Source organism: Drosophila hydei, unplaced genomic scaffold (genome assembly GCF_003285905.1).
Source record: "Drosophila hydei strain 15085-1641.00,03,60 unplaced genomic scaffold, DhydRS2 tig00008135-arrow-pilon, whole genome shotgun sequence".
Taxonomy (NCBI): Eukaryota; Metazoa; Arthropoda; class Insecta; order Diptera; family Drosophilidae; genus Drosophila; species Drosophila hydei.
The window spans coordinates 1,236,444-1,263,470 of record NW_022045844.1 but is presented as its reverse complement, the minus strand read 5'-3'; the positions used below and the strand labels follow the sequence as shown (position 1 = coordinate 1,263,470).

At 42.2% G+C, this 27,027-nt stretch overlaps 9 protein-coding genes across 14 annotated transcripts; 3 read left to right on the top strand and 6 right to left on the bottom strand.

Annotated features, from left to right (window-relative positions):
• Positions 1–88: 88 nt before the first annotated feature.
• On the bottom strand, positions 89–3,040 carry LOC111601017 (N-acetyltransferase eco). Its single transcript, XM_023317421.2, has 2 exons — positions 494–3,040; positions 89–423 (listed from the first exon to the last, which is right to left on the bottom strand). The coding sequence occupies exons 1-2, from the start codon at positions 2,872–2,874 to the stop codon at positions 222–224; spliced, it is 2,583 nt and encodes an 860-aa protein (XP_023173189.2). The 5' UTR covers positions 2,875–3,040; the 3' UTR covers positions 89–221.
• LOC111601020 (RNA-binding protein lark) lies at positions 152–5,663 on the top strand. Of its 2 annotated transcripts, XM_023317426.2 has the most exons (4): positions 152–227; positions 3,607–4,467; positions 4,734–4,972; positions 5,038–5,663. In XM_023317426.2, the coding sequence occupies exons 2-4, from the start codon at positions 3,772–3,774 to the stop codon at positions 5,153–5,155; spliced, it is 1,053 nt and encodes a 350-aa protein (XP_023173194.1). In that variant the 5' UTR covers positions 152–227; positions 3,607–3,771; the 3' UTR covers positions 5,156–5,663. The 2 variants fall into 2 exon arrangements, with proteins under 2 accessions (XP_023173194.1, XP_023173195.1); XM_023317427.2 differs by lacking the exon at positions 152–227 and having other exon boundaries at positions 3,314–4,467.
• An 80-nt stretch (positions 5,664–5,743) lies between these two features.
• Positions 5,744–10,037, bottom strand: LOC111601019 (major facilitator superfamily domain-containing protein 8). 3 transcript variants are annotated; one of them, XM_023317423.2, is made up of 5 exons: positions 9,960–10,037; positions 7,401–7,655; positions 6,688–7,343; positions 6,035–6,631; positions 5,744–5,979 (listed from the first exon to the last, which is right to left on the bottom strand). In XM_023317423.2, exons 2-5 carry the CDS (start codon positions 7,590–7,592, stop codon positions 5,820–5,822), a joined length of 1,605 nt encoding a protein of 534 aa, XP_023173191.2. In that variant the 5' UTR covers positions 7,593–7,655; positions 9,960–10,037; the 3' UTR covers positions 5,744–5,819. The 3 variants fall into 3 exon arrangements, with proteins under 3 accessions (XP_023173191.2, XP_023173190.2, XP_023173192.2); XM_023317422.2 differs by lacking the exon at positions 9,960–10,037 and having other exon boundaries at positions 7,401–7,825; XM_023317424.2 differs by lacking the exon at positions 9,960–10,037 and having other exon boundaries at positions 6,688–7,339; positions 7,401–7,481.
• Positions 10,038–10,362: 325 nt separating this feature from the next.
• LOC111601047 lies at positions 10,363–12,011 on the bottom strand. The gene has a single exon (XM_023317462.2). It carries the CDS (start codon positions 11,772–11,774, stop codon positions 10,521–10,523), a length of 1,254 nt encoding a protein of 417 aa, XP_023173230.2. The 5' UTR covers positions 11,775–12,011; the 3' UTR covers positions 10,363–10,520.
• A 119-nt stretch (positions 12,012–12,130) lies between these two features.
• On the bottom strand, positions 12,131–12,868 carry LOC111601048 (signal recognition particle 19 kDa protein). The gene is made up of 2 exons (XM_023317463.2): positions 12,688–12,868; positions 12,131–12,628 (listed from the first exon to the last, which is right to left on the bottom strand). The coding sequence occupies exons 1-2, from the start codon at positions 12,750–12,752 to the stop codon at positions 12,220–12,222; spliced, it is 474 nt and encodes a 157-aa protein (XP_023173231.1). The 5' UTR covers positions 12,753–12,868; the 3' UTR covers positions 12,131–12,219.
• Positions 12,869–13,165: 297 nt separating this feature from the next.
• LOC111601038 (geranylgeranyl pyrophosphate synthase) lies at positions 13,166–18,117 on the top strand. 2 transcript variants are annotated; one of them, XM_023317451.2, is made up of 7 exons: positions 13,166–13,441; positions 13,645–13,799; positions 16,301–16,409; positions 16,486–16,746; positions 16,805–16,907; positions 16,975–17,102; positions 17,173–18,117. In XM_023317451.2, the coding sequence occupies exons 1-7, from the start codon at positions 13,376–13,378 to the stop codon at positions 17,326–17,328; spliced, it is 978 nt and encodes a 325-aa protein (XP_023173219.1). In that variant the 5' UTR covers positions 13,166–13,375; the 3' UTR covers positions 17,329–18,117. The 2 variants fall into 2 exon arrangements, with proteins under 2 accessions (XP_023173219.1, XP_023173218.1); XM_023317450.2 differs by having other exon boundaries at positions 16,265–16,409; positions 17,173–18,116.
• Positions 18,118–18,496: 379 nt separating this feature from the next.
• On the bottom strand, positions 18,497–21,409 carry LOC111601037 (transcriptional repressor CTCF). 2 transcript variants are annotated; one of them, XM_023317449.2, is made up of 4 exons: positions 21,264–21,409; positions 20,746–21,093; positions 18,726–20,692; positions 18,497–18,666 (listed from the first exon to the last, which is right to left on the bottom strand). In XM_023317449.2, the coding sequence occupies exons 2-4, from the start codon at positions 21,086–21,088 to the stop codon at positions 18,559–18,561; spliced, it is 2,418 nt and encodes an 805-aa protein (XP_023173217.1). In that variant the 5' UTR covers positions 21,089–21,093; positions 21,264–21,409; the 3' UTR covers positions 18,497–18,558. The 2 variants fall into 2 exon arrangements, with proteins under 2 accessions (XP_023173217.1, XP_023173216.1); XM_023317448.2 differs by lacking the exon at positions 21,264–21,409 and adding an exon at positions 21,157–21,251.
• Positions 21,410–23,017: 1,608 nt separating this feature from the next.
• LOC111601046 (putative RNA-binding protein Luc7-like 1) lies at positions 23,018–24,639 on the bottom strand. The gene has a single exon (XM_023317460.2). The coding sequence runs from the start codon at positions 24,506–24,508 to the stop codon at positions 23,207–23,209; it is 1,302 nt and encodes a 433-aa protein (XP_023173228.1). The 5' UTR covers positions 24,509–24,639; the 3' UTR covers positions 23,018–23,206.
• A 360-nt stretch (positions 24,640–24,999) lies between these two features.
• LOC111601055 (U4/U6 small nuclear ribonucleoprotein Prp4) lies at positions 25,000–26,879 on the top strand. Its single transcript, XM_023317471.2, has one exon. It carries the CDS (start codon positions 25,098–25,100, stop codon positions 26,718–26,720), a length of 1,623 nt encoding a protein of 540 aa, XP_023173239.1. The 5' UTR covers positions 25,000–25,097; the 3' UTR covers positions 26,721–26,879.
• The last annotated feature ends 148 nt before the right edge of the window (positions 26,880–27,027 follow it).

Sequence of the window (27,027 nt, the reverse complement as noted above, 5' to 3'; positions counted from 1 at the left end):
CGCGTTTATTTAGACTGCGTGTTAGGATGCGTCTAAAAGTATGCTTCGAAAAATTAATACTAAATTAAAACACCATTCTGCAAACAAATTTGGTTTAAATATAACACAATTTCATTTCAAAATATCTTTCTTTCTTAATAACTAAAACATAGGCATTTATAGTAAACGATATTCAACAGCGTACAATAGCCAGCTATTCAATAGCCAAACTCCTGTGTTTCTCATTGGTAAGTCAGGAAATTATCATTCTGCGTAAATTGACGAATTAAAGCCCGTCCATCATCCGTCGGTGAGCTAAATGCAATGCGATCACGATGTATTTCGAAACCCAAAACGGTATGATATTGCACTGCGCGCAGTAATTTGCTGGCAATCCCTTTCCGACGATGCAGTGACGAAACCCAAATGCGGGCCACACCACAGCTACATAAAATGGAATACAGAATATTACTAGTAACAGGCAGATAACGGAGGGCTTACATTAAATACTTACCTAGCTTCAAATGTCTCCTCACTAAAGTAGTCGATGCCATCGACCTGAATAAATCTGTGCGCCTGCGTCAGCGGCTGTACAAGGCACAGCCCCACGATTTGCTGTTTACGCACAGCAAGGAAGGCTACAAATGTCTTTGGCACAACATAGGAGGAGTAGCCCAATTCCTTGTCTATTACGTTGATCAGTTCAGTAAGCCGCTGTAAGCGGACAGAAGGAGCACGTTCGTTCAAACGTATAATCCGTCCATCAGCCGCCCAATCTGGACAAACGGCTACGATATCTTCGTCTATCCAACCCTTAAAACGTAGCACATGGGCAGCATCATGATATTCCTTATGTAACTGCTCCTCCTCTGGTTCATGGACGGTATAGACTAGACCACACTGTTGGCATTGCCTGGCTCCAAAGGCCTTTTGACCAGCGTCGATTTGATATTGATTGGAACCACTCGCACCAGTCATTAACCGCAGCGAGGCATTCGTCTTATGCCGCGATGACTTTAGTGTCATTGGCTGTAGGCGTTGAGTGAAAATAGGAAACAATTTTCCTTGAGGCTCAACGGACAACAAACTCGTTTCCGTTTTATTGGTCTTTTCTACATCCAACGCTGGAGAGTTGTCCTCCACAGGTACATGATCGATTTCAGTTTTGTTGCTGTTCTCAGCTTCTGCCAGATCTAGCTGATCTGCATAAACTACCGTGTATAAATTATCTACAATGCTTGTGGCCTCTTCCTTGTGATTATCTGGATCAGCTATAAATATCTCAAAATTCTTATCTGTACATATGTTATTGGTTATTAGAAACTCGAGCAAGAGGGCTTGCTGTTCAATAATTGCAGGATCATCTGTCTGGTATGGCAATTGTTGACGGTACTTTTCGTATGGATCTGGCACCAATACCTGATCTTCCATTTCAGGATCTGTCCGAGATTGAGGTATTGATTCCGCTATTGGTCCTGGTTCAATGATTTCATCCACGACGGTCTCGTCAAGATTACGTAGTATTGCATCAACGGTCGCCTGCTCTGCTGAAAAAATTGTAGAGGATTTAACGCGCACTTGTCGATGTTTTTTTATAGGGGCCTCCATCAACGATATCTTGCCCTGGCTAACGCTAGCGCGAATGTTATCCGTTATCCGTACCTCCATGCACGTGCTGTTACGTTTGCCTGATTTGAAGAACTTTCGATTGTTGGGAGGATCCGCTTTAGGCGATGTGTCTGTTGGATTAGAATGACGAATTATTGGTATAATTGGTTCGAGTTCCATGGCTACAGCCTGAGTTGAGGGAGTATGCAATTCTTCATCGTCGCTAAGGTCGGAAAAATCCACAGCAGATAAAAATTGTGCTTCAGTTTCCTTGTTATTGTTATTATTATTATTATTGGCATCATCAAGAGCGATTACGCTGAGCGGCTTAGCCATTTTAATTGGATCCTTTGCACTGCGCAGTATATTGTGGACCTCCTCTACCTTGGCTAGCTCCTCCCGTTTCGTGATAATCATATTGCGTAATTTCTCATTCCGCAACGATCCCAATATGTCATCCAAATTGATCGATGCGCCGGTACGCTGAGGTTTTCGTATTCCGTGATGCACGCCCTTATTGATGCCCAATCGAGGACGAAATGGCGGCGAAGTAGCCTTAGTCTTGCCTACGCGTTGTTGCTGTGCCGTCCGACGTACACTTTTCAAAGAGCCTGATCTACGTGAAGCACTTTGAGTACTGGTAGTACATGAATAGAACGCCATTGTCGGTATGCATTCTTTTTGGGTCCTGCGCCACTTGCACTTTGGCGATGTTGTGGCGGATTCCGGTGAAGATTCGATGGTCACTGCAGCCATCATTTCGTGCGCTCTTTTTGTTACTTTTCTTTGCTTACCAGTGGCTGAGTCATCAGTATCCGTGCTAGATTCATCAGCGTTTACGACACGGCCTCGTCCTTGGGGCGTGCGTGGACTGGAGCTATGACTTTGGCTGGTGCTGCTATTGCTATGAATGCGCATAGTTTTAGTAAACAAATGCGGCAATTGCTCCTCCGTCCCCGCCGATATAGCAGAGCCACGTGTCTTCCGTAAGGTCTTGTTTTCCTTATTGGTCTCGGGAGAACTGCTCATACTACTTTGATCATCTCTATCACCAACGCTCTCGAACAGGTTGCAACGATTGTTTGGCTTCTTCGTTCCTTTAGTTAACTGACTTAGGTGTCTTGGCTTCAGAGGTGCAATACCCAACAATGGGTCCTCGACATCCCCGTCGTCTTCTATTTGGTCCATCATAGAACTCCGGCTACGAAACAATTGCTTCTTGCGCTCCGAGAGCCGCGGCGTAGCAGTTCGTGAAGGCCGTGCAGCACGTCCCGTAGGAGTTTCCATAATTATTGTTTGATTACAACTATCTTTCCCGCTTTTTTTAATAAGAGCGCTAATTCGGAATTCCAGTGTTGTAGACTACAACAATGTTGCAGCCCTAATATTATTTATCGGCAGCTTTAATAATATTTTGTCATACCTTGAAGGTGTTCTAGCTAAGCAATCAAGTAGAGCGTACAAACCAATATAACAGTTAATCGAAAAGATTTTGCACTAAGTATACAAGCAGGGAATATCGATACTCCAACTCGATTTTTCCATATCGACAGGGATGAGTTTTTTATAGTCGATATTTAATTTGTCAGTACTGGCATACATACACATAAAATCATTTTGCCTAAGAGGTTGTGGGAAAGTGAGTTTTTGTAAGCTGCTGAACACAGAGAGAGAATATAGAATTTGGGCAATATTTTATTTGCTATTAAGAAGAGCACAGGTAAGAAGTCTTTAAAAGTTTGAACGCATAAACAACTATAGAAGCCGCCGTCCTGCCATTTCTGCATATCAGTATTTCGCATTGCCGCCGTCGCTGTCGCCGCCATCTTGTTTTGTATATTGTGTGGAAATTATAATGATTTTTCACGCGTTGTGCATGTGTCTGATCTTAGAGTTTAATGGACGCGTTGTGACCTTTCTTTGTTGTTAAATTTTTATCGAATTGCTTGTCTCTTGCTCTGCCTCAATACAAACCACAATCAAAATGAAAATTTGCATTGCTTCTTCTTTCACTTTGAGGTCGCGGTCGCCGCCGTTGTCGTTCACAAGCTGCGCTACATTTACGTCAATAACGCGTAAACAAAACAGAACACAAAAATCGCGTACGCTAACGCCTCAAGCTTCCCAAGATATTGAATTAACGCAAGAACCGTGGACGACGCCGCAGCCGAAACCGTCGCCGTGATGCCCGGAGCCGGCACGTTCAAGTTGTTCATCGGTAATCTCGATGAGAAGACGCAGGCAACCGAATTGCGTGCGCTATTCGAGAAATACGGTACTGTCGTCGAATGCGATGTGGTGAAAAATTATGGCTTTGTACACATGGAAACCGAACAGCAGGGTCGCGATGCCATACAGAACTTGAACGGTTACGTTTTGAATGATAACGCCATCAAGGTGGAGGCCGCTAAAAGTCGACGCGCCCCCAATACGCCAACAACGAAAATCTTCGTTGGAAATCTTACCGACAAAACGCGTGCGCCGGAGGTGCGCGAACTATTTCAGAAATACGGAACCGTCGTCGAATGCGACATTGTGCGCAATTATGGGTTTGTCCATTTGGATTGTGTCGGTGATGTGCAGGATGCTATCAAGGAGTTGAACGGTCGCGTTGTTGATGGACAGCCACTGAAGGTGCAGGTTTCCACTAGTCGTGTACGCCCCAAACCGGGCATGGGCGATCCGGAGCAGTGTTATCGTTGCGGCCGTTCCGGTCATTGGTCGAAAGAGTGTCCGCGTTGGACAGGCACTGGTGGACGCGAGCCACCACCACCGTTGAGCGCCGGCGGCTACAGAGATCGCATGTACAGTCGTGATCCGTATCCGCCGCCACCGCCACCTCCGCCATTCCTGCGTGATCGCATAATGGACGGTTTTAGGGTAAATGCAGACAAATTTGGCTACTCTCGACAGGTCGGCGAAAAGATTTAACTGCTTAAAGATTAACGGTCTGACACGAGTTTAAAAGATATTTGTAATTACCAGCTTACAAATTGAATATCTCCATTTTAAATTAATTTCCACAGTTTTTAAGCAGTTAGTCTATGAATCGACTCGCCGCGAATACCCTTAAAATATCAAAATACACGATTCACTTTACTCAAAAGGTTTTACCTTAATATTAATATGAGCACTTTGTTCTCTAGGATTATGATTACTATGACCGCCGTTTTGAGGATTCACGCGATCTGTACGAGCGTCGCTACCAGTCATCACGCATGCGTGATTTCCCACCGCCACCAATTTCGCGTCGTGAACCTATGCCACTGCCCCCACCGCTGAGCGGCAGCTTGCGCTCCTGTAGTGTCTCTCGTGGCTATGATACCATGTTCAGTAGGCGGTCACCTCCGCCCCCACGCAGCAGTAACGGCATGAGTCGCTACGGGTGTGTATATATATATAAATATAAGATTAATAACAAGATTTTAATTATTTTATATTATTGACCAGCTCACCGACACCGCATGGCTATGAAGACTTTAGTCGCGATTCCTTCGACGAACGTATGATTTCGTCACGTGGCATGCGCGGCCCTTCGCCGCCAGGTCGCCGGTATGCGCCCTACTGAGATGAGTTTTACTATAACGGCAGCAGCTGAGTGACAGCAGCAGCTGATTTGGGCGGTGCATTTGCTACAAGTGCACCACCACTTGTACCCGTTTACAACTATAATGCTTTTAGCGGTTCATCATGTTGGCTCTTTTGCTGGTCGCCGACAATGCCTCATTATCACCAACTGCAGCAGTTGCCGTTTTTACATATGTGGATGCCAGCACCTTGGTAGTCCCGCACGCTTAACAGCATTAACAAAAAAAAAACAAACAAGAAATATTCATAGTCCATATAGACATCCCTATCATACTAATCATACTTATGTAGCATTGTCTGACTGTTAATGACAACGTTATTCTGCTGGCAACAAAGATTGCAAGGATCACAGAAGTTTCATTTCATCAAAGAGGTTCATTCTTAAGCGTAAATAACTACGACCTATTGGATTTGTGTGATTAGCATATAAATATATATATACGAATAAAAACTTAAGCACCAATACATGTTCGTGCGATTGTGGAGAAAATTCAAAGACCCTGTACGTATGATTTTTACCTTGTAAATGACCTAGTATTAAAACACATAAGTTACTAGCAAAATATATTTATGTCTATAAATTCATAGTGAATGTGTAAACTAAAGGCAGTCATTGGGATAATATATTATAGTCCACGATGCTGCTATGCCTGGGATGAGGGCACTATGCGTATCGCCTTGGACTCCACCAGCAATTCATCCGATTCGTCGTTATTTGGCGTAGCATCGTTGAGTTTATCTTTCGGATGTATCACCTGCATAGGTATGGGTGGCTTCTCCACGACTGGTGGAATAAGTACACGACTGCGAGGAAGAAAGGATTAGAGTGTAATGGATTCATTTTAAGTCATCTACTTACTTGCTGCACAGCAGCCAGATCATAGAAATGATCATCATAATTGATGTAAAACCGAATGTCCAATAAGTGCCCAAACGTGTGTAAATGGAGCCAACAAACACGGGGCCCATCACACGTGATAAGCAGCCCGCGGATGTCATAATGCCCATCCACACACCTTGCGGCCGCGGACCAAGTACCTTGGAAAATATTGTCTGTATAAGAGTAACACCAATTGGATAACCAACTGACGTTAATGCAAATCCAATAATAAACTGCGTCAATGTCAACGCTGGCAGTTCTGGACACCAGTCCTGTGTGGCCGGGCAGCCCAAATAAATGGGATCATCAATGGAGAGGTTCGAGCTGGCATTGTAAGCAACAGCTAGCTTTGGCGGATCCGGTCCCCAGGGTATATAAAGTACGCGACCCACCACCATCAATGAGAAGCCACCCCAGATGAGAACAAAACGCTCGGCAAAGAGTTTGCATAGCGGTTCAATTAGTACAAAAGTGACCAGTGATATAATCGCCGCAATGGTCATGAAGATGCCCATGTTGTAGAGCGCCTCATTATTCGTCCAGGCGAACATATCCATGGTCAGCGAAGTCCCCAAACTGTGAATAGACGGAATGTAGAGTAAAACGTAGCAACAAGAACAGGTCACATTTACGTTTCCAGCAGCACAAAGTTGAAGACCAGCACGAAGAATGCCACAATCAGTGTCCAGGCGGAATAGTAATTTGGTTTTATTGCCTTCCAGGTTTCGCGCTCAGAAGTGCCGCCCTGCATCACCATGATCTCGCGAGCGGCTATTCTGTGCTCCTCAAAGATGCCCGGCAGAAACATTACAAAGTTGCCCAAGCTCATGATCACATTTATCCAGCCGGAGGCGGTATACATGTTCACGTGCATGGCACCCCAAAACCAGACTTGACCATTGCGACCCAGCGGCGTGACCAGCGCCTGTAGGCCAGGACCTATGATAAAGCCCAGTACCTGAGCCAAGGACACCATGGAGACGGCGTGGGTACGCTCGTTAAGACGTGTAGCCGCTGACAAATAAGACCGGCAGAGAGCAATGTTAGCCGAGCTGACGCCGATTAGGAATCTGGAGATTAGCATCCAGTACTTCACATTGTTCACGAGTTCCAGTGAAGAATACAGCGCACTTGCCACAGAGAAGAGCGCCAGCGAAAGCAGTAAAGGTAGTCGTATAGTGCCCAATTTGTTGCCCCAGCGACCAAAGATGGGACTGAAGATCATTTGGCCCAACGGATTGGCGGCCACAATCAAACCCATAAACTCCTTGCCCGCACTGGGATCTAGCTATAGAGATGCTTGCCCTTTAGCCTCTATATAAACATACATATACAGAGTACGTACCTCGCTAAGGAATGGCCAGATGCCGGTGAGTATGATGCTAAAGCCAAGGGCCATCAAGAACATTGTAAAATAAATGATGCGCACGGAACGCCAGCGTTGCGTATATTGCTCCAAAGTTTCCAGATCATCGTCAAGCTCTGCGGGCTGATTACGGGCTGCCAGACGCTCCCGAAACTTACACCAGCAATCCATGATGTGCCTGTAGACGCAGTTGTAGCAGTTGTGTCCCTTCAATGTTACCGTCGCTGGCTCATGCTGTGATTCGTGAAGAGATTCGTCCATGTCGTTAGGTTTAGTTGTGATATTAGTGATATGTAGGTATATGTGCATAAATGTATTAATATCATAATCTAATACAAAAACAATTTATATTTGGCTTGCTACGCCTTGACCTTATCTACTTAAGCAGGTGCTCGAACTACACATGGTGATAGTAAAAAAAACAATTTAAAATACCCTATAAAATTATTTAATGCAAAATGTAGCATATACATATATAAAGATTGTGCTTGCAATTTGGTTTATTTTCAAGTTATTGTTTAACTGACTGAAGCTTGCTTTAGCTTATATATATGTGCTCAATTTATAAGGTGGTTGTAAAAAATAAGCTCTAGCCGAGAGTGCCCGACTAGGAGATGCTGCTATTTCAATCATACTACGCCTCTTGTATACATAGCCCACAACACATACACACGCACGACTGAGCAATCTCTTCGTTTACTACGTAGCTTATGTAGCGTCTGCAGCAGGGCAGGATAATGTGCTGAAACTGAATTGTCTTTAAGAACATTTTTAAAACATAATAATCACTTACAAATATGTATATTTGCTACAAGTCTATACCTTTAAATTACAGTTTTTCAGTTTGGGAGGGGAGAGAAGTGGGGGAGGTATCCAAAATCCGAAGTGCTTATAATCAGCATATTCATAACAGACACCGGCTCAGCGAATTTAAATTTCCGAGTTGTGATTGAAAAACCAATTTAAAATATCGATTATTATCGATAGCAAGAAAATTAAATGTTGAAAAATTACAAACTCTTACTACGTCATAAATAGTGTACAAAAAGAGTAAGCATATATATTCGGTTTTCAAGCCTACAGATTTTGAATTCCCCTATTCAATGGGCTCAGGGTATAAAAGCGTATTTTAGCTTACTCAGGCAAAAGTGAAAAAAGTTGACTGGCATTGCATAGGCAACGAGTTACCATATATTAAGTTTTCCATGGTTAAGTATGAACAGATATTGAATATAAATAATAAATAACTGCTCATTCTTATCAGTCAGTTACAGAGTAACAGGGTATCAAGCCGCACACCCATAGCTAAACTGTTTCCCTTCTGTCCCGCTTCGCTCGTAGTTCAACTTTATCACCGTTAACTTACAGACTCACAAATAAACAAATACCGATTTCTCAGCTGTTTTCATATTTTTTTTATCATCTAACAAATTAGTGCGCTTATCGTTGCCAACTCGTTAATACAACCGGCTTTATATGTGTGTTTGCATGTATGTATGTATGCGTGTATGCATGTACAAGTTAACGATGTTTGTTATTTGGTTTAGTCACTTATCGCTGTATTAGTTATCATTTATCGCACTGGCAGTTAAGATACTTTAGCATGTATTTGTTGTAAACTAAGGTTTTAGCATTTAACTACAAAGTTCCATTATTTACGCAATGCGCGTTGTAAATTCGGTTCGGGTATCGAAGATCATTTTGTGAATCTAATTATTTCCTAGTGAGCCCATTCAACAGGTGCTTTATTTAAAGCATATTTAAATAGTTTCAATATAAATATATATATATATATATATATATATATATATATATATATATATATATATATATATATATATATATATATATATATATATATATATATATATATATATATATATAATTAATTTGACTGTTCTCAGTTGCGGGAGATGTGAATCACATTCATTGATTTCACATTTTAATTGACTAAAAAATTTCAATCAGCTTTGTTGGGGGTAACAGCTGTGCTCCATCTAGCAGTGCAGTGCAGTACAGTACAGTACAGTTCTCGAATCCCAGCTAATTCCTTTTCTTGGTTCAATGAGCTCTATCATACATATCTGGAGACGCGCAACATTTACATATTTATATACAAAAATATATAGCTCTGATAATATCTTTAGCTTGTTTCAATGCCTATGTATAAATAGTATATAACGCACGAATTTACTTCTTTGTTTTTATTTTTGTTGCTGCATACATACACGCACACGCACACACATACAGTTGAATTAACACACAGACACTTATTGTCATCTGTTGGTGCGAACACCACCAAACAAGTGGGGACCAAGGGAGCAGCCACATAGCTGTCTCTTTTTTATTTTATTTTATTTTATTTCATGTTGGTTTGTGTACTTTGTTGCACTTTGTAACATTACAAATACATTGATAGCAAGTGTTTGCACTTCGCTCTTCTTTACTTTCGCGTGTAACCCGTCGCACGGCTTTCGTATAGTTTTATTATGTTTACTCTTCTTTGTTTTATTTTCATTTTACCAATTTGTTAACTACCTGTTGGAACCCTGTTAAGATGTTGTTAAAATATAGTCAACGCAGAGCAACAGCTGAAGACGCACTGGTCGGTCCAACTGATTTACTCAACTGAAAACCGTTGGCGTTTGTTGCCAACGTTCGACTGACTCGGCGCTCTCTTTATTACTCTTACACACTTCAATTCATTATTTTGATTAAAAGTGATCCCAAAAAGTATGCAATACTATTCCGACTTGTAAGTTTAAACGCAATGCCTAAAAGCAAGCAGTGGAAAGCAACTCAGAATGCAATCGCTCGTTCTCAGATCATTCAAATTTTGTGGCGAAAGTTCCTCCAGTATTATATTATATCTCTAATTGAAGTTGTTATTTTGTTATTGTTAAAAAATATTTATTTGCAAATAAAATTTACAGGATTCCCTAATCGAAGATAGCGGAAATTGGAATTAGTCGTCTGCGAAAAATTACTAGAGCAACTGCTAGCTTCTAAGCTAAGGCCAAAAGAAACATACTTACACAGCCATTTAGGAAGTCTTAAAAATATAAAACATAGATAAATAGGATTACCCAAAATTAACATCTATTGCTCTCCGCGGAAGCGCCTCATGCGTCGCTGACGCAGCCAGGGCAAGAGAAGTCCACGTGGTGCGAGTGGTGCTAATGGTGCCAGGGGTGCTGGGGGTACAACAACAGGTGCTCTAGTAGCGGCTGTGGGCTTTGGCTCGACATTTCTATCTCGAGTATAGTGTCTGAATCTTCGGTAACCCTTCATTTGATCCTTTCGAGAAATTTTCTTGGGCAGCACATCATTCATAATGTTGAGACTGAAGACATCGCCACTGTTATCATCGGCGGCTAAATGGCTAACCGTGTCCTGTAGCACACGAGGAATACGTTCTACTACCTGTAGAGCATCTCGAAATGGACGTATCTCTGCCTTAGGTTTTGGAGCTTCCGTTTCGGACTCTTCAATAGAATCAGGTCGGATATTGGTTGAGAAATTTTTCTTCGATTTTCTAATGCTTTGACTGTCGCCGGTTTGATGATGTCGCTTGTAAAGGGGCGCAGGACGATTAAGAAGCGGAGCTTTTTGTTCCATAAACCATGGTTCCCGATGCACCATTGACAGTGGTTCTGCTGCAGCGGCTTGGCGTTTAAGTGAAACTTCTTTTGCGTCGCGCTGCTTCTGAGCCATCGAGCCTAATGGCGAAGGGCGCACCAGTGAGCTGGCAAAATCGTTAAACCATTCCAAATGTTCCACGGAACGTTTGTGCCGTGCCAGATTCAATTTATCTTCTTTTGTGGATGGTGTTTCCACTGCGTTTAACGATAAAGCTGGCCTCTTAGCTCCTGACCTTGATGGCTTGTAGATAGTAATTGTGGAACGTCGATTGCGTGCACTTTTAGTGTCCCCAGTACTTCTGGCCACCAGTTCGCGCTTCTGCTCGAACTCTTTGGCATTTCGCACAAATCGATTGTCACTCGGTCCTTGTATTAGGATCTCAAATGGCGTGTTCAAGGTGCGCGCATTCACCTGCATAGTATGGATGCATTCCGTGTCCGAGTTCTCGTTGTTGCACTCGCAAATGCACTCTTCTCCGCAATAGAATCCAAGACAGCCGCAATGCTCGCAGAGCGCCTTACAGTTTCTCTCGTTCTTATGCTCAACCAGCGGGTTGTCATAGCGGGATGTTGTTGTTTGTACAGTAGATGCAGTAGTCGAGGCAGTGGTTGGTACACCAGCGGAAATGGACATCTGAGTGGCCAGTAACGCTCCAACCAACAAAATGGAGCTGGCGTAGAGACTGATGATATTGTGTTTAACCCGTATCATTTTGTGTGCACTGCCTTTGTGTCTTTCCAATTGAGCTTTGGCTGTGCATTTGAGACGCGCTGTATGTTATATACGCTGACTGGGTGAAATCGTAGACGCTATTTTAGTTTTTCGTTGCTACCGCTTCGTGACTGTCAGTCGAATTTTGATTTGTTTTGCTTTGGTGTTCGCCGGAATTTTCGCTGACACTGTATGATCTTGAGACATTTTTAATTGAGCACATATGCAATCGTTATTAACTGCTTCAGTTTTAGGGTCAGCTTAGACATGCGTACTAAATATATACTTATATATTGTTGCATTCGACCAAGGCCAAATTCTTGCACTTGAACTTCATACCAGACAAGAGATGCTTTGCTATTCCACAATATATTTAGAATTTATTACAAAAAACCAACTAAACAAATTTCACAATTCTCACAAAGAAATGTTTGACGACAGCGCTTCATCGACGTTTGCCCTTGCCCTTCTTGCCACCGCCTCCACCACCAGCTCCAGCCCCACTCGATTGTGTTTGCGGCTGAGGGTCGTTTGTTTTGTTCTGTCGCGTTTTTAATTGCGGTATTTTACCGGCTACATGCTTCATGATAGACTCACGGGTGGAGAATTCATTGTTGCACAAAGTACCGTCCGCATGCCGTAGTTGCACGCGCACTCGGCCTCGAAACTGGAGCTCCCTGCTCTTTTCGCGACAATATTGCTTGTTCTCCACAACAAATTGTAAGTTGGACACCGAGAGTACATCGCGGATTTCCACATACGTTGGATTTTCAACACAATTCTCTTTGGGCAGTCGACGGCCTTCCTGGCGTGTCTTCTTGCTGTTTATGTACGCAGGGTAAATGCAAATCCACCTAAAAGACGACGTTGCATGTAAAATAGGTGAGGCTGCTGTTAGTTTTTTGTATGTTACCTTTCTATTTCATTGTGTTTCATATTTGGATGCCAATTCATGCGCACTGGCTGTGACGCAGCCATTATTTTAATTCGTTTTTAAATAAACAAATAGTTAAAAATAAAAGTTTATTTATTTTCCACGCAGGCACCTTGCCGATTAATTCATAAGCTTATCGATATCGATGCTATCTGAAATGCTGAGCTGCCATTTCTTAAGTGATGCAAAACGATATTTTCAAAGGAAATTTTTTCATTGAGGTATTCCTATTTGCAATTAGCTACTACATGTGGTATGCGAAGAATTAATTTGAAATATTAACTTAAAACATTGTTTTTAATGCGATATTTCTTAAATATATACTGCGTGCAATATCGCTGGGTTTCCAAGTCGATCTAATCGATTAAAGTATATCTGTATCTATAAAAATATCCCATCGATAACAATCGTGTGTAAGCTTTCAAACAGTAGTTATCGATTAATCGATAAGACATCAACAATCTTCCTCATTCTGTTTATAGTTGGTTTAACTGTTGTGCAGTGCGCTGCGTCTGTCTGCTTTAAAGTCGAGCGGCCAAACAAACAATTCTAGTCACGCGTATTGAAAGCTTGGGCGATACTTCAACAACGCGCTCTCGTCGTCAGCCTTTGTTGTGGACAACAAATACAAAATACACGCAAACACACACACAACAGGCGCCACACAATGGAAGAGCTGAATGGAATATTGCAAAAAACCAAAGATAAATCAACTCAAAGGGAACAGGACGAGGTATGCAACCAACCCACCCAATCCCAAAACCAGTTAACCGTTAACCAGTGGCAGCGATGACATTTGTGAACTTTGACATTTTTAAGCATCCTGCCGCTTGTTTGCTGGCGAAACCCGAACCCTAACCTTCTGTGTTGACTGAAATTGAATTTTTTTTATTTTGTGACTTATTTACATGCTGTTGACATCGCCCACGCACACAGATTCTGCTGCAGCCCTTTACGTATATACAGCAAATACCTGGCAAACAGTTTCGCTCCGAATTGGCCTTGGCCTTCAATCACTGGTTGCTTATACCGCCCGAAAAGTTGACGCAGATTGGCGAGATTGTGCAAATGCTCCATAACTCAAGTTTGCTGTAAGTAAACAAATTAAATATTACATATGTAAAAATATATAATAAACATATAAATACAGATTTACAAATTTAATTTATGCATAGCTTTGTTAAAATATTGCATTTATTTTACTAATCATTTGACCTTTCCCTGATTCCATTTTAGTTCGATTTGGCATTTTGCCTTTTCGACCTTTTGTTTACGTTAGCTGTACAACCATCACGTTCGCACCATTACCTTCACCCCATCAACCATATCGCCTCATGTTTATCTCATTTCACACTTACACATTTGTTATTTACATATGTTTGTTTGTTGTTGCCTGCCTGTTTGTTGCACTGTTTACGATTTAAGTTCAAAATTTATTAGCGCGTAAAATTGAGAAAAATACACAGTGGTAGATAGCAACGAAAATAGTTTCCTGTGCAAGGGAGTGTTTCTATAAACTCAGTTTCTTTGGAAAATAGCAAAATTTAGTTAAACAAATATCAATCGAATGATGTGCTGAAACAGAAAATATTTTCAGCAGGAAACAGTTATTTCAAGGCCCAGAACTGCATTATCTTGCAGTTGGCCAGTTTCTACATTTCATTCTGATTGGAATTATTTAAAATTAATGCAACTGCAGTTTAATTTTATAGAATTCTTTATTTTTATCGGATGTAATATCAGTTACTATGACTGATTCCTTTCTCCGGGAGCTTGTGTGTTATGGAATTCCAGATAATACGCAGATATAAGTTTAGCCCCCTGCAGCTTTATTTTTTTTTCTTATTTCTTGTCTGGACAATTCATCTGACAGCTGGTAAAAATATGAATTTCATATCATATTCATATTTCATATCAGACTTTTTTGTATATATTTAGCATTATCATCATTGTGCGGGCACTTAGCAATGGGTATTTGTATAGAACTTGGACAAATGACTCACACTTGCACACTCCACATATGTACCCGTACACACACGAACACACTGCTGCCCAAGCGCCATCCCCCGACCTTGTTTGTGTGTGAGTGAGTACGTGTGCGTAAATTTTGGTTATTTGCCTTCGAAATCAATCGAAAAATTCGAACAAAAGCCCGCAGCGTTCTGTTTATGATAAAATTCAATTGAATTTGTTTGCAAAATGTGCCTTCTCATCTCCCAAAATGGAATCGCATTAAATGTTTAGATTTTTCATTGTTATATCAAGTTGAATGCAGACCATTACATTCTTGCATGTATGTGAGTGCTACAGAGTATTAAAGATACGCAACAGTTAATCTTTGAACTTCTTCAATTAAAGTGCCTGACAAAACGTCGCACGCTTCAATTGATGCATTGCAATACTAGCTGTTTTTCTAGAGAACTTATAAACGAAAGCTGGCTCAGCAGCTTCTTGTATATACATACATATACATTTATAGATATATATGAAATTGTATTTACGTATATATATAACAATATATATATGTATATATATATGTATAGCTATAAGTCGCTTATCTGCTTCCATTGTTTGGTTGTGCTTTCCGACTTGTTTTTCGCTTCAATCATGCAGGCTAATCCCGTCTCGTTGCCACCTGTCGCACCATACAACCACCCATCCAACCACTCTTGCGGCCCATTATTCAAATGCAAATGTGCTGAAATGTCCTTAATGCCGCTTAATATCCTGCATTGTTCGCTGGCACCAGTTGTCGACAGTGCCTGACAGCTGAGAGCTGTTATCGCAGCGTCTCGGCGCGCACTTACTAATAAATGGCTTTCGACAGACACACACACACACACACACAAATACAGAAGGCGTTTGGGCTCGTGTTTTTTTGTGTGTTCAAATGCATTTTCATATCGACAAAAACTTGGTTTTACAACTATGGCAGCATTCACACAGAGGAAAGTGAACAGCTTCAAAGGCGCCAGCATCGTCATCGTCATCGCCATTGTCATTAAGTCAGCTTGTCGACAGCCATTGTCACAATATTGTAACTCTTGCAATGCAACATGTTCACTCCGCTTCACTGCTATGCCCACCCACCCACTTGCCATCCATTCTCCATCCTTCATTCACTTGGGTTGACTGCCTTTGCGCGTCGCTTCAACGCCCACGCCTCCAATTCCCCACAAATGTTTGCAGCCCCCTCCTCTACGCGCTCAAACATTTTTTAATTACGCAAAATGTGTCGGCTGCCCAGTTTGCCTTGCTTGCTGGCGTGTTATTGAAGTGATATGGGCCTCAAAGTAAGTTTTAAATTTATGTACATTTAGTTGGTGTGTTGCCTAGCATATTGCGAGGGTTGCCCCATAGTCACAATTATAGTAGATCCCTAAATAGATAACAAGTCTAACTTTGACCCAAGTCTTGTTTGCTATGTGATAAGCTTAATTAGTTACGTATTTATATGTTGTAAAGTAAGTAAACTCACACATAACATCCGTAGAAATTAACAGAGTGCTTTATATATACATATATGTGTTCTTGTGTTCTGACTGCTAACTTACAGCATTGATGATATTGAAGACAATTCGATACTTCGCAGAGGTGTGCCGGTTGCGCATTCTATTTATGGCGTGGCTAGCACCATCAATGCGGCCAATTATGCTCTGTTCCTGGCGTTGGAAAAGGTGCAGCAACTGGGACATCCAGAGGTAGGCTGGTTTCAGCCCCATTTATCAAAGCTTATCAATAATCAATAAGTTTTTGTTTGTTCGTTTTGTGTGACAGGCAACCAAGGTGTACACGGAACAGCTATTGGAACTGCATCGCGGCCAAGGCATGGAGATTTATTGGCGCGATAGTTTTACATGTCCCTCCGAATCTGATTACAAACTGATGACTGTACGTAAGACTGGGGGCCTGTTCATGCTGGCCATACGCCTGATGCAGCTGTTTAGTGAGAACAAGGAGGATTTCACAAAGTTAACAGCCATTCTGGGCCTATATTTTCAAATACGTGACGATTACTGCAATTTAAGTTTGAAAGAGGCAAGTGGATTGTCTTATCATTGAAAGCCTATGTATTATTCTACTTTTGCCTTTGCAGTACACGGAAAATAAGAGTTTTGCTGAGGATTTGACTGAGGGCAAATTTGGGTTTCCAGTCATACATGCAGTGCGTACGCAGAAGCAAGACAAACAGGTTTTGCGTAAGTCTTTCGATCGCCCCTCGCTGCGACTCATAATTGCTTATTCAACTGTTGTTTTACTTCCCAGACATTTTGCGACAACGCACGCACGACATTGAGGTCAAGAAGTACTGCATTAGCCTGCTAGAAAAGCTCGGCAGCTTTCAATATACACGCAAAGTGCTCGAAACGCTCGATGCGGAGGCGCGTGCCGAGGTTGTTATGAAATTATGCTTGTATTCCTTTGCAATCATGTGACTAATATATTCTCATTTGTGGTTGACAGTTGGCGCGTCTGGGCGGTAATCCCTTTATGGATAGACTGCTCAATAAGCTGTTGTCCTGGCAGAGCAGCGAGAGCGCTAGTATCGCGCAGTCGAATCAAATCAATCACAACAATGTCACACGCAGCCCCAACCAGAATACGCTCAATTGCAATTAACAGCCAAAGAGGCAGAAGAGGGAGCAGTTGTGAATTGCGAATGGCAGAGCCAAAGTCCGTGACGCAGCCGCCTCCTCTTTTGCTGGTAATCCAAAAGCAACGCAACAGCCGCAGCAACAGCAGCAACCACAACACCAAGCAGCCTGCTTTAGTGCTCCTTTGTTGCGTTTTCTTCGAAAACTAAAAATCTTTTAAGGGTTTATTGTACTTGTTCACTCACTTTGCCTCCCAAAGCTGCTCAATGGCGAATATTTGATTTTATTTGATAACACCTTAAAAAACGATTAATTGATTGATTGATTGAATGAACCAATACAGCAGCAGCCTTACAAAAAATGTTAAGCCAAAAGTTAATTGATAAGCCAAGCTTATGAAGAGCTAGCAAAAAAGCCATAGCACAGCTTCCCATGAATTTGTTTATGTTTACTAGGTCCTATATGTTATTTTCAATTTAATACTAAGTATTTAGTTGGTACTAGGATGTAATTATATAAGGTTCCTTCATTTTGACTGTTGTATTTCTAAATGTATTTTGTATGGGTGTACTTCATAATGCAAGTAATTTTTTCTAACAATTTCTAAATGTATCATTATTTACTTTGTGTCGGCAATAGGGTCGGGACTTCCTTTATTAACGTTGTTCCATTTTACATTTGTTAAATGAAATGTTCAAATAATATACATTTACAACAGAATACAAGTTGAATGCATACTTATGTATTAACTAACAAATTGTTAACGTTTAAAGCAACAAAAAAAAAAAAACAAACTTGAGAAACATATTTAAATGAGAAAAAAATGTTAAAACATGCACTGCACAGCAGACAACTTTTTGCACTATATATATATATATATATATACATAAACATGAACATATATAATATATATTTTTATTGTATACATGCACGAGAAAAAAACTACTAAAAATGCTGAAAAGATTTATTGTAAAATGATGAAGATGCAACAAATAGCCGAGAATTTATTGTGCACGCCAAAATGCACGTCGTTATAACTATGTGCGAATATTACATACATATATTGTCATACATGAAAGTATCTTTGAAATATTTAAATAAAAATATTGTATTTATGCCAACATTGTCGCAATATATGCAGATTGAAAGCGGTACCGAGTATTAATCACAGCATATAATTATGTAAATCCACGTTTGTTTTTATTATTTATTATTATTTCTATACATTTCTAATATGACTTAATTTTTTGCTGACCTATGTATCCTGCTCAATCATGTCCATTAGCTGTAGAAACTGCTGCGACGTAGCATCCACTTCAGCTACAGGCTCCACATATTCTTCGTATTCAACATTGGCATCATCCTAAGACATTTAAAAGAAATATGTGTTTAATATACCTAAAAATCAAGCGATTTCCTTACCTCGAAGCCAAAACAATTATTGGCATTGATCTTGGGCTCACGCTTGACTACAACTTCGCTATCATCGTTAACCAGTTGGACGACCATAAACTGTTCATCTTCACCTTGTAGTTCTACCGTAAATTCGTTTGCATCGGGCTCTTCTTTAATACGGAATGTGCCGGCTTGAGTAGTTAGTTCGCGGTGCACACGCGGAGCCTTTAATTGCCGGTTAATAATGATTGGTTTACTGGACGAGCTCTGCTCGCGCTCTCTTACAAGAACAGTTTTGTTGTTCTTTCGTGTTCTTAAGGTGGGTGCAGCAAACGCTTCCTCAATGACTTCGCTTGGCGCTTCTTCCTCATCAATCTCCTCCAATTCAGTGAGTTCAAACTGCTCATCGATGTCAATGGAAATAGCATCGCCCTTGTCAAGTGCCTCAATGTCGGTGCCATTGACCAGAGTTACAATGCTGCCGTCCGGCTGGAGACGCACGCTACGTCCAAGTTTTAGCTTCAGCTTCTCTTCTCGAGCGTTCAACGAATCATCGTGTGTTTCCATGTGACGCATCAGGTTACCCTTGTGCGTAAAGACACGTAGACAACTGGGACAAGAGTGAACCTTTTCACGTGGCTCCGGCGGCTTATAGTCCTCATTGTGCATCAGATTTACATGACGTCGCAGCAGTTGACGCTGACGGAACGCTTGGGAGCACAAGTCGCATTTAAAGGGCTTTGTGTCGGTGTGGATAAGCATATGCGAGTCCAAATGTCGTTGAGATACTGAAGCATAGCTGCATAGACTGCAACGATAACATTTCTCACCCTCATGTGACTTGATGTGCAGCTTATACTGATAGCGATCAGGCAGCTCCTGGCCGCAACGCTTGCAAATCAGTGGCTTATCCGAGGTGTGCATGTTGGCCATATGAGTGCGTAGGTCAGCCTTGCGGCCGCATGTGGTGGGACACAAGGTGCACTGAAACACTGGTTTGTCCACCACGCTGTGAATCAGTTTGTGTGCCTTGAGCGAGTTTGATTGTGTAAAGCGGGACTTGCATATATCGCATTGATACTTCTTCTCGCCCGTGTGTATAACCAGATGACGCTTTAGCTTAAACATATCCTGAGAGGCATAAGTACAGTGAGGACACTGATACGGACGCTCGCCCGTATGGCAGGTCATGTGGCGGCGCAGTTTTGTCAGTTCTACACTGGCATAGCTGCACTCCGTGCATTTGTGCGGCTTTTCCTTGGTATGCTTGTAGCGTGTATGTCGTATAAGCTCTCCGTTAGTAGTGAACGCGCTCTCGCAAAGCTTGCACTTGTGCGGCTTGTTGCCCATGTGTGTGTTTAAGTGATTGACCAGCCCCATGTTGGACTTGAAGCCACGCTCACAGATAGAACACTTGAATGACAATTCCGAGTCATGGGAGCGAACGTGACGTGATATTAGGAATTTTTTATTGGTCGTATAGCTGCAGTGGGAGCAGGCGAACTTCTGCGATGCAGCCGAGTTCGTTGCCGCCGGCTTTAGCTTGTACTGATTGCCGCTGAGCACGAAATCCACATCCGACCTGGCAGATACATTAGCTGCGCCGTCATCAAACTCGTAGACCTCAGTGTCCGAATTGTCTTTGCTAGCGTTTTGATCTTCAGTTAGGCTAGTTGCATTGGCATCATTTGAAGCGACAGTAAGCTCTGATTCATTTATGGAAACTGTGGTAATATCACCGGCATTAGGATCATCTACGAGTTCTTCAAACTCTACCAACTTCTCTATTACTAATTTAGTCTTCAGCTGCGACTCTGGTTCGGATTTTGTAGATCTTGTTGAAGAGCGTAAATATGCTCTAGGTGTGCTGACTGGTGTAGAGGTTGTCGTCTTAACTGGTGATCTTTTTGGTGGAGCAGGTCGTATATTGATTGCTTTGGGGGTCCTTTGAGCAGCTGCAACTGGTTTCGGTTTCGCAGGACGTAGATTAATGGCTGTAAAAAAAGTTATGAACACTCCCTTGTATTATGGCTTAAGCAATAAAAACCTTTAGACGTTTTGCTGCTGGCCGCACGCGTTGTGCTGCGTATTGAAATTTCCTCTCTGATTGGCGCTTTCGATGTTTGTTGCTTCAATTTCTTTTTGAGCTGTTCTTGTTTCCTTGGTGTAGTTTTGATATAACAGTTGCCTTCGTCGTCTATAAAATATTTGTCGTCGTCATCATCGTCCTGGTTTTCTTCCTGTTCTTCCCCTTCAGCATCATCATCCATGGCAACATCATCTGCCTTAACTTCTTTGTCTTCAATGCTGCCATCTTCAATTTCTTTGTGAAAATTTCTTAGATACGATTGCAAATCCTCTGATTCTGAGTCGCGCGTGCGTTTTGACATTTTGGCTGCAAGCAATAACACTTTTTATAAATTTAGCGCCAAAAAAGTAAGAGCTGGTAGCGACCTACAGCGGACATAAAGCATTCAGCGACCCCAAGCGGCTATTGATTTCTCGCAGTCCCAAGTGTTAGTATATAAGGTATTTAACGATCTTCGTCTTCCTGTTATTACTTACGTGAACAAATGAAGCTTCCAAATAAGGGAATCCAACGCACAAATTGAATCTCCTAGTTTATTTGTTTTTAATAGTAAACTAAAGTTTTAGTGCAAAGAATTTCCGTCAGAGGCGAAACAACAGCAGCTGCGCAAAAGATGGCGGAATGGCCGTGGCGTTGCCATTCGGCTATAATCGTTACTAACAGTGCCATTTTGAGTATAACATTGTTTCACCGACTCAATATAATTTGCTTGGCGCGTAAGTAGCAATTGAAATAAAAACGGCGTACAGTTGGTGAGGCTTTATGATCAATATATAATTATTCTATTGTTAATTTCCGACTGACACTCTTGAATTTGTAGTGCAAATTCCTGAGTATTTGTACTCCCATTCTTGTTTCCCCAATCAAAAAATATAATGTAGTCTTATAGAACCCAAAACAAATTTTATTTGGCTTTATTATAAGTTACATTTGTGAATTTTTTACAACTGGTTATACCCAGTATTGTAATTAATCTTATGGTTCTAATGTTCAAATTCAATGTAAATGGTAGTTTGCATAAATCTTACCCACGTACATGTAAAAGTGTCCCACAAAACTGATGTCTCTTTTTATTTATTCCTAATCTTCAATCCCATACTAAAAATCAACGTCTCAATAAATGCTGTTTAAAAGAAACGATAGAATTGCCACCCAATTACTTTTGTAGATTATTATTATTACATATTAATTTTTTTGTGGTTTTAATCATAAGATGTTGCCCGAATACTCACTTACTAAGCCAGTAGTTGGGTTAGCCCGCATCAATCATTTTTCTGTGTAATTTAGGCATAACTACTTTAGTATGAGAAAGAGATTAAGTTAAATATGCGTTTTGGTGGTTTTTTAACTACATATGTATGTATGAACCGCTACGGGAGATTGCAATACAAAGATTTTGATTTGTTGATTTTGAAAAAAATACGTACGTTAAGAAGTCCTCATCGAACCCTAAGGAATCAACACAATCCTTTAACATCTGCTGCTGTTGCTTGGGCATACGTACCAAAAATTTGTTGCTAATTTATGTTCTAACGATTTCATAACAATACGCATATATACATACCAAACCAACAAACACTCCCAAAGAATAGATAGACGACGAATACGTACCCAAAGCAACGAACCGAACCATATGTATATCTGGTATATGTCTATCACATACTCAAATCTGCAATTAGCGAGATCCCTAGCTTTATCAAAAAGGCTAGAATAGACGTTTTGTTTTGTCAATATGCACTCGATACGTACCCAGCTTTACGGCTTTTGAGCTGCAAGGTTACTTCAAGTAGAAAAACGCTAAAAGGTTACAATTTATAGTTTTTTTTTTATAGAGAGTGAGGCTTACCCTAAAAGGGGCGACAATACTCGTACGTACACACACACACCACTCGGGAGCGGGCACGCCCCACAGTCCGGGACTGTGCTGAGAGAAATTATGATATAGCTCAGTTTTGGTTTTTATGTTGTATTTTTTTTTTTGTTTGGGATTCGTTGCTGGGCACATATATATATATATAGAATTGTACATTTTAGTGTGGTTACTCGGGACTTTGGCTCTACGTACCGTACATTACAACTCAACTCTGGTCGGGCTGTCAAACTATTAAATTATAGAGTTATTTACTTAACAATTTATATAGTTGCAGCTTACACATTTTGTTTCGCTTTTCTGTTAGTTAACACTGATGAGAGTCAAAGATAAGGATTAATAATATTTTACAAAAATATCTGACTTGCTGTCTAAGTGTGTATTTAAGTCATTTATTAATTAAATAATAATGCAATTAGTTCGTTTCTCCTGCTCTATTGTTTGTTTTTTTTTTTTTCTGTTGTGGTTGTTATTTATGCTACGTACGTGCGCTGGACACTGCCGTGTGGAACTGGAGTCCACTGGATCTTGATGTTAACTTCGATATATTTAGCGGCGATAGCGTTCGCGGGAGAAGGAGCGGCGCCTGTTTCCAAAGTTATTGTTATTGTTGTAGTTGCGGCGATCTCGTGGCGAACGTTCTCTCGAACGTGATCGACGCCTTTCATTGCGACGATCGCCACCGCCGCCACCACCACTGCCGCCGCTTCCTCCGCCTCCGCCACCGCCACTACCACCGCCACCTCCTCCATACCGTCCTCTGTCATTGCGCATGTTGCGATCTCTGTCCCTTCGATCACGCTGATCTCTATCGCGATGATCGCGAACGTTGTTGTCGGCGCCACCACTTGCTCCTCCACGTCCAGAGCCGCGGCTGTCAATATCGCGTCCGCGGGGCGCAGATCGCTCACTATCAACCTCTCGGGCACTTGCTCTCTCGTCGCTTCTATCGTTGGATCTGTCATTGCCTTGTTTTTCTGCATCACGTTGCCGCTGGCGCTCTCTGGAACGAGAGCGATGAACCCGCGAGCGACGGTCTAGTTCGCGGCCACCTACAAAGTACCGATTTCTGCCTCGGCCATCCTCTTCTCGATCTGGTATCTTACCCGAGCGCTTTAATTCCGCCTTCCGCGGTGCAGCCGTCTTCTCCAGCTCGATAAGTTTTTCGCGTATAGTGAGAAAGCCCAGATGCAACTTACCACCAAAGTGGTCCGCCAGACGGATGTCATTGTCATGTATGCCCAGGTAAGCGGAGCATACCTCGCAAACGCGTAGCTTCTGCTGCTGGTAGGTGGACGCTGGCATTGAGGTTCTGTATTCATGCTCGGCTTTGATCTTTTTGCCGCGCAGCTCGTCAATTTCCTTCATGAGTTCCATGCTGTCTTCTACTTCGCCAGCTTCTCCAAGTGCCTCGGCCTTGGCCAGCTTTTTTCCAATCTCTTCCGCCAGGCTGTGTACTGCATTGGCTTTCTCGGCAACTTCTGCCGTCAGCTCCTCCTGCGTTTCCTTCAACCGTTGCTTGGCTGAGTCTGTGCGTCGATCACAGTCCGCTATGAACGCTTGCAAATGCTCCATGGCCTCGATATCGTAGTAATAGTCACGCGACTTGGACGCGCTTTCATAATCTGCACGAAAAGCCAGATCATGCACTTTGGGACACTCACCGAGATCCATGCGCGTGGATGCCAGAATATCGTGCGGGCAGCAATCTAACAGAAATGACTTGCAGACGCGTGCATCTGAGAATTTGAGGCCGCGTCCATCGTCTCCGTTTCGTGTGGTGCCCATTAGTTGATCCAGCATTGCACGCATCTGATCTGTTGCCGACATTTTATTGCTCGGCGCGCTCATTGTGCAGGCCGATTTTAATATTCTCAATTGCCTTTTCTCAACTTTACTTCTGCTAGTGAAAAATAATAAGTAGAGTTGTGCGGAGAAGTTCAGAAAAGTTCGATTGAACGATTCACAATACTGAACTACAAAATAAGTCACTGCTGAACTTAGTTCATAATTTTCTGCCACCTTGTCACTGCTTATGTCATGTTACTAACATGGTATGAAATAACACTATGGCAACTGTTATTCAAGTTCTATATTGAAAATATGAGATATTTTCTAAGCATTATTTATTATGAATTGTATAATTTTTATAATTATAATCATTACATGACATAAGCCAATAATAATTAATTTTTGAGTATATATTAAGTTATTTAAATGTTGCTAGGTTACTAGATATGTGTATTAACATACATTTAACAGAATAAAAGCGGCTCACGACTGCATCACGATATCTATCGTTAGTTGTATATCATCCCTGTCAAAGTTTCATTTGCTATTTCGATATATCGATGCGATAAACGTTTGCAGTGGCTTTTTGTTGTTTATTTCGTTGGCGTAATTTTTATTTTAAAAATTAATTATTTTGGATTAAAAGATAATGTCAGATGACGACGATATCCAGTACATAAAGCGACAGCGTACTCTGCACTATGGCTCGCTGGAAGAAACAGAACGCAAGCGGCAAACCGGCGCGGCGTCTTCTGTTACCGGCACAACGCCGGCAGCAACAACAACTGCTGCACAGCTGGAAGACATTGATTCTGACGAGGACTATGAAGAGACTAACAAAAAGTCTAATGCCACAAAGGTCGGTATGCCACCGCCCACAGCTGCGTCACTGGCCAACAAAATTGACGATGACTACTTTGATTTGGAGACCGAGATGGAGCGCGACAAAGTGGCACTGCTGGAGGAGTTCGAGCGCAAAAAGCGGGCACGACAGATTAACGTCTCCACAGATGATGCCGAAATAAAGAACAATTTGCGGCAATTAAACGAACCAATTTGCTATTTCGGCGAGGGTCCAGCGGAACGACGCCGACGACTAAAGGAGCTGCTCGCTAGCCTGGGTGAAAACGCCATCAAGCAGAAACAAACCGAGGAGGAGGAGCGAAAGCTGCAGCAACGGGAGCAGGAAGCCACATGGTATCACGAGGGACCCGAAACACTACGTGTGGCACGTCTTTGGCTCGCCAACTACTCCCTGCCACGTGCTCGCGATCGTCTAGAGCGCGCAAAAGAGGCGTTAGAGGTTCCCAGCGCGACGCGAGCCGGTCGTATGGTGGAGATGCAAAAGAAGCTACAGTCACTGGCGCCGCTCTGCTCACAGGTAGGAGACACGCGTCCCGTCAGCAGTGCTGCCTTCAATGAAGACTCCTCGCTGCTGATGACTGCTTCGTGGTCGGGTCTATGTAAGCTCTGGAGCGTGCCCAACTGCGAGCTGAAGCAAACTCTGCGTGGGCATGCCAGTTATGTAGGGGGAGTAGCGCTGCGGCCAGGAGTTAAACTGGATGAAGAAAATGTTGTCGCTATGGCTTCCGGTGGCCACGACGGCGCTGTCAAATTGTGGGGCTTTGGCAATGAGGAATCCATTGCTGATATAACGGGCCATATGCCACATCGTGTGTCCAAGGTAGCATTCCATCCATCGGGCCGCTTTCTCGCCACCGCCTGTTACGATTCCTCTTGGCGTTTGTGGGATCTGGAGCAAAAGACTGAGGTCCTGCATCAGGAGGGACACGCTAAGCCAGTGCACTGTCTCAGCTACCAGTCGGATGGCAGTGTTCTGGTGACCGGCGGCTTGGATGCATTCGGCCGTGTGTGGGACCTGCGCACGGGCCGTTGCATCATGTTCCTTGAGGGCCACTTGGGGGCTATATTCGGCGCAGACTTTTCGCCCAATGGCTTTCATATAGCGACCGGCTCGCAGGACAACACATGCAAAATCTGGGACTTGCGTCGTCGTCAGCCAGTTTACACCATACCAGCGCACACAAATCTCATTTCGGATGTGAAGTACCAACAGGATGGCGGCAGTTTCCTGGTCACCTGCTCGTACGATTCGACCACAAAGATCTGGTCAAACAAGACGTGGCAGCCGCTGAAGACATTGCAAGGACACGACAATAAGGTGATTGCCGTTGATGTCTCCCCCAATTCGCAGTATATAGCGACGACCTCATTCGATCGCACCTTCAAGCTGTGGGCGCCAGATAGTTGATTTTCATGTACTCATATATACATCGGCTGCTTATACACCCGATTTGTTATAAGCTCAATTTGTATTTAACTGTTTTTCGTTGAAACACAATAGCCCAAACGTTTTTTCCACATTTCACCCTTCAGTTTTTATAACACAATTTGTTATTTTAGTTAGGCGAAATAATGCATTTCGTACATATAAGACTTTTGTATAGAAATTGTTAATAAAAATGAACATTTTGGTATAAACGAAAATTAAGCATTAAAACTAAACGGAATCAATCCTAACATTGACATTAAGACATATCTAAGTTGTGCAAAAATTT